The sequence below is a fragment of the Schistocerca cancellata genome, chromosome 2 (assembly GCF_023864275.1).
Source record: "Schistocerca cancellata isolate TAMUIC-IGC-003103 chromosome 2, iqSchCanc2.1, whole genome shotgun sequence".
In the NCBI taxonomy this organism is placed as follows: Eukaryota; Metazoa; Arthropoda; class Insecta; order Orthoptera; family Acrididae; genus Schistocerca; species Schistocerca cancellata.
This window is the reverse complement of record NC_064627.1, coordinates 914,505,184-914,511,183: the sequence shown is the minus strand read 5'-3', so window position 1 is coordinate 914,511,183 and position 6,000 is coordinate 914,505,184. Positions and strand designations below refer to the sequence as shown.

General features: G+C 43.3%; 1 protein-coding gene across 1 annotated transcript in view; it reads left to right on the top strand.

Annotated features, from left to right (window-relative positions):
• Positions 1-1,375: 1,375 nt before the first annotated feature.
• LOC126159886 (uncharacterized) overlaps positions 1,376-6,000 on the top strand; it is a 48,512-nt gene continuing 43,887 nt past the window's right edge. Inside the window, exon 1 of the mRNA XM_049916700.1 lies at positions 1,376-1,511. Coding sequence (XP_049772657.1) covers positions 1,376-1,511 — 136 coding nt within the window. The remainder of the gene's footprint in view (positions 1,512-6,000) is intronic.

Sequence of the window (6,000 nt, the reverse complement as noted above, 5' to 3'; positions counted from 1 at the left end):
TATATGTTTAAAGCGTTAAAGTGTCGTCAGTGCATTAAAGTGTCACCAGATGTGACGTTAGGCAGAGAGATTTTACGCCGACGGGACGACTGTAGGCCGGTGCGAATATTTGTTGGGGCGGCCAACAGTTGGCAGTTACTGCCCTTTGGACTGTCGCCAGCCGTGAGAGGGGTGGCTGGGTTTTCCCCGGGCGGAAAGAGGCGACCACGTGCGCGTTCCGGCAGCGTGGTCGCGCCTCTGGATGAGCTAAGATGGAGGAGTCCTGCCGCTTGAAATATTGTCACTTAGCATAATATCACGGAAGATGCGTAAAATGCCTTACACGCATGCTAGGAAAAAACTAATGGCAGCTTTGGAACCTTCTCAACGGGACGAGCTCATTGGAAATCGAATGATGTTTGTAACTACAACAATTAAAAAATTATTAACATTTCTTATTTTATTATTTATACAAATTGTAACAATTAAGCCCATTACGTTATTTACACTTACGATACACTAAATGAAAGCGGGTGATACCAGCAATCATATGAAAAGATCACTTTTCAAGTTAAAGTAGTATACAAAATGGTATTAACAGTTTAGTTAATTTTGCGTAAATAGTGCCATAACTATGAAATCCTCCACAGATACACAAATTTCTGATTCTATCAGCATGAGTATCTCCTTTAATTATCCAACTATTTTCATTGCATATTCATTTATATTCGTGAGTTATAAAATAAGTTGGTGTTTCGACTAGAGGGCTGGATGTGGCGAAATGTGTTTAAGGCTTATTTGAAATTATTTAAACAATGCTTAAAATGTTTTATTGAGAGGTCGCAAACTGATGGCAAAATTTAAAGAATGAATTTACGTAAAATTATTGTGTAAATTGTGAATGGTGGTCAGGGAATTTTAAGGCCTTTATTAAGCTGTAAAAAAAAGAAAAGAAAAAAAACTTTGTCAAACGTCTTTTATAAAAGGCATTTTGTAAAAGCTTTGATAGTGTAGTTTATGACAATTTCATAAAAGTTTGTGCTTGAATTTTGGCAGGGTAATAAAAATAAGGGGTCAAGACTGTTCGCTCGGCTTGGAGTCCGGAATCCTTGCGGCAGTAACAAATCTCGCCTGCGGTGGAGGGAATTAGCGAGGGCGGAGCTGCGCAACAGGTGTCGAGACGCGATTCGCTGGTTCCCGGCAAGGGGTGGTGTCGCTGGCGTCGCCAGTTCGGCGAAACCCCGGATCTCGCGCCACGCGTGAACGGACGGGGTGCTTCTCGTCGGCAACCGCTGTCCGCGCCATCAGTCATCAGTCCACCGCGAATCGCGACAGGGTTTGCAGCGCAGCTCAAGGACACCTCAGCGACAGCTCGACTCCCAGCGCCCTCTCCGCCATGCGCAGCACTCTTCCCGGCCGTCGTGTGGCGCCCTCCGACAACGCAGCCAGAGGCACCGGCCGCGGCGGGAATCGCTTGCGCCGGCTGCAGTCCCCCTCTGCCGTGCAGCGGAAGAGGGTGCTCGGGCAGAGAGGTAAGTCTGCGGCGCAGCTTTTTTCACGCTATACTTCACGTAAGTCTCTACTGACGAAGGCAAAGTAGGTGACTCTAGAGTTGCCGATACGCAAGCGACACAAACTTGTACTATGACGCATTACACTGTAATAGTTTTCGACGGATCATGTACTAGTTGGGTTCGAACTTCTGTGTAGAAGATACGATAGAAGTGCCCTACAATACAGTCACAAGTTTTATTAAACTTCATTTTAAGATGGCTGACAATGTTACTTAGGACTGTACTACAGGCCTTGCGAAATACGTAGTTACTGTCTTCTGATTTTGCGTTCTCCCACTCATTTCCCTTATTAAATACGTTCGTAGTCCCCCTCTGCTACATTGACTGTCGCGATAAAAAAATATTGAGCGTGTAGCGCAACTGATAACAAGCATCATTAGATAGTGCCAGACGGCGTCTCTTGTTGATAACGGCGCACCCATGCTGCTTCGCCCGGCAACAGCTCCACGTTGTGAAATCAGGTGCCATCTTGCCGCAGTGCTGCCAACGTGACTGCTCCTTTGCTGGGCAGACTGGGCCGCGCGGTGTATTTACGCTGCTCGTAGCGGGTATTTGGACAATATTAGTTGCTTCTAAAAAGTACTCCGTCCGCGTATCGAAATTTCTTTTGCGCGAGATAGGTACGGAATTGTTCTAGATGTACTTAGCCCGGGAGTGAGTGTTTGCCGTTGTACTAGTGGTACCGCCGCACGATTTAAAAAGACGAACCGCCTGTTCTGTCACTAGAATTAGACTTCAAATTTTATAAACACTACTTGTGCTCAAGAATTCTTGGCTCATGGACATGATACTAATAGTGATGTGTTCGTCGTATCTAAGTCTGTACTCGTTAATCGGTGTATTCGATTTGTTTACATATTAAAGTGACGTTCCGATGTTGCATCTAAATAGTATTAAATATGCAAAGTGTTATCAGCTACTTTTCAGTTAATTATCCTCCAAAGTAGTCGCTACAGTACTTTTCATGCGGTTATTTAATTTAAAAGGAACTGGCGGGTTCCGTACGTAGCTAGTTTGGTAGCAAATGAATAATCCGCAGCTATTTCACTGTCACGTCTTAAAATATACAGAATGTGAAGTCTTTCATGCCAACATAAATTTTGTAACGTGCTTTCTATAAAGTTAATGCTGGCTGACACGTAAGAAATTGGGCTATCGGTGTCTTCTTTGGTACAGTTTACAAAAATATGATCTATTAGCAGATTGTGCTCTCATAGTTTCAGGATCATATTGTACCGAGCTGTAGTCTAATTTTGAATGAAAGTTATTCTGAGGTATTTGCATAAATAGTCGTTAGCGACTATTTAATATGATTGGATTGCCTCTGCTTAGAAAGTATCGTGCCTGGCATAAACCTACCATCAAAGTTACCATAGCAGGGCACAATTACGAACAGACATAATGCCAGGAAATAGTTGCTGTAAAAAAGATCATATGCTGAGCGTGTTAATGTCAATCTAAGCTCTATTTCCTGTAACTGTCTAATAATAGTAATACACGAGTCCGCTGCAGCACTAGTTCTGTTTACTTTTTCAGTACGGTATTTAATTGAAAATAATGTAAGCTGAACTTTGATTCGTTGCCTTATCCTTCACTAACCTATTTTCAGTGTAATTACCACTCTCGTCTGCATAATACACCATGGATACGGCGTACATGTGGAGTGCAGTTCACGTTAGTTGTGGCTGTACCGGCTACATTTGGGAACAGTGATTGTGGAACAAAGTACTTAAGTTTTCTGCTACTTTTGCTTCATGTTTAATATCTTGCAACGCTTTTAGATCATATATTGCTAGTCCCCAGGCGTTCATACATACAGAAAAATAGTTAAAATGTCTTTAATATACCTTCCCGTTGTTACCACTTTAAGTGGTGGGAGGGAGGACGTGGGGGCAGTGGTTGGCGAGATATTGATAGCCAATAAATTAATTTTCCAAAATACCATAGAGGAATAAACTGCGATATTTTCCGCAGAGGACTGTCTTCTGTTTCTTGGCATTGCTTACTGAAAAGAGGGATTAGTTTTGACACATTAAATGTATTTTATTTTATTTATTTTTTTAGGTTCGCCACGGACACTGGAGGAAACCAGTAAAGTTTGGTAGGATATATTGATCGGTGTGTGTGTGTGTGTGTGTGTGTGTGTGTGTGTGTGTGTGTGTAGTGCTATAAACCGTATACCTGTTGCCATAACGGGTCGACAGAAGCGTCCGTTCCCACGCGTCTGCTTTCACCCGTGACGTAAGGGTGTGTGTGACGTCATTACGGCGCGAAGTTTGGTTTGTGTTGCGTGTTTGATGTCGTCGTGTTGTGGTTTGTTGTCCTCTCTGGTGGTATGTTCAGGGTTTTCGTTTGTGTGGTGTAATGAGCTCAGTTTGCTTTTGCTCATTATCCAGAATTGTTAGTGTCGGCTGCGTTTGTTGTGGAATTCGTTTCAGTGAGTTAACGATTTTGTGTGAAGGTTAATTTAGTGTTCGCTGTACATCGTGTGGTAATTTTAGTAAAATTGATGTGTTGTGTTTGTTCAGGAATGGATATGACGGATAAAATTAAGTGCGCAGGTCAAGGGAAGTGTTCGAACCCAATGTGTGGCTGTGTATGTTATTGGTATCGGGAGATGTTTTTGAGCTATATAGGCCAAGGGAAGTGTTTGATCCTAATTTATGGGATCGGGAGCTGCTGTTGAGCTATATAGATCAAGGAAATGTCCGATTCCAGATGATATTGTTTAGTGATATTTGGGGAGTTTGGTGATGTCGGTTTTTTCGTCGCTTAGTGTGGTTCTGTATGAGGGTGGGTGTCTAAATTTGTTGGTATTCAGTTTGCCTCCCCCCCCCCCCCACCTAAAAACACCCCATTTCCCGCGCTTGTCCCGTTAGTGTCATTGCAGTTTTTGTGGAAAGTGGGTTTGTTTTTCGATGTATTTTCGTCCTCATCATGTGTACGTACCGACTTAATATGCGCTATATTGGAATCGTGGCTTATGGTCGTTTTCGCCATATTTGTGACGTCATGGGTCAAAGCAGACGGGCGGGATCGGACGCTTCCGTATTTCCGCCATAACTGTCTCCCTGCCGCCGACCGCCTTATGTAATGTCCTTTGAGTGTGGTTAAGTTTGCTGAAGTGAAACATAATAGCCCTTTGTAAACCCACAACAAATTTGATGCATTTTATATGGATGGTAGGCAATCAAAACATCTTAACTACAGCTGTGTGTAAAGGTTCGTAATACCTGTAACTGGTAACGCCATAACCAGAGATTTGAAAGTGCATGCGTTTTTCTAATCTGCCAATAACTAGGCTTCTACTAGACGTTACACACACACAGCAAGTTTCTGCGTCACTTTATTTTTAAAAAACGTTCATCTGCAAAATTTAAAGAATGGACTTTAGGTTTTCATTGCCTACCACAGATAACCACTGAGGCCTGAAGAAATGAACTTAAAATTTCAAGGAATAGAGGAAAAATACTGTTAGGCACACATACTGGGATGTGTAACTCATTTTAACGTTCGGATTGACGGGTATAAATTAAGACACTTGGGGATTCGGCAAATCAGAAGACAGAATAAGAAATGAAATTGGTTCAGTAGCCGACAGTTAACAATCCACTTACTGTAAATTCGCACGCTAGAAGACTTTGATTTTACAAAGTTCAGTACGGAGTCCGCGTAGTAATATGCTATAGTAAATGTGCTTCGGTAGAACTGCACTGAACGACAACGGTTTAACCTTAAAGGACTCGTCGCAAAGGTCTAGCAGAGGATGATTTGGCAACTAAGCTAGACGCAGCTAGACGCAGTGGTGAAATAAGTGTGAGTCGGTCTCGTTATCGGCCATCAGTGACGCCTCGCTGGGGTGATAACGGACCCTGAGGCAGCAACGCGTATCGGGGCAGACGCTGCGCTCGTATTGCTTTGCTGCGATGCTGTTTGTGTGTGTGTGTGTGTGTGTGTGTGTGTGTGTGTGTAGAAGCTGCAGAGGTCACGGCCAGAGCGTTCGTCAAACGCAGTTTCTGCTTATGTCTGTATATTTCCGTCATGCCTTCTCCAGCTGCTGCTCAAGGCATCAACTCGACGTCTGACAGCGACTCGCTTGTTGACATTGCGTGTCGCGTAGCAGAGGATGCTGGGAAGGCAGCACAAATTGTCGGGCGTATGAGCGAAATATCTAAAAATGAGTAAAAGTTATATTTGACTTACTGACGCAGTTGCAGAATAAGGGGGTTAACCCTTTTGTTTCCCACACTGATTGCATCTTAACATTCAGCGTTTAATTACGAGCTGTCTGCAGTACTACTCAAAAACGGAATTTGACTAACATTTTTGCTAAGACCGTCCCCCATTAAACGTTTCCCTCAATGCGAAGCTTGCACAATGCTACACTACATACCTGCATCATGGGAGTTCATAGACCAAACCGTGATGGTACAGTTTGACGTAGATG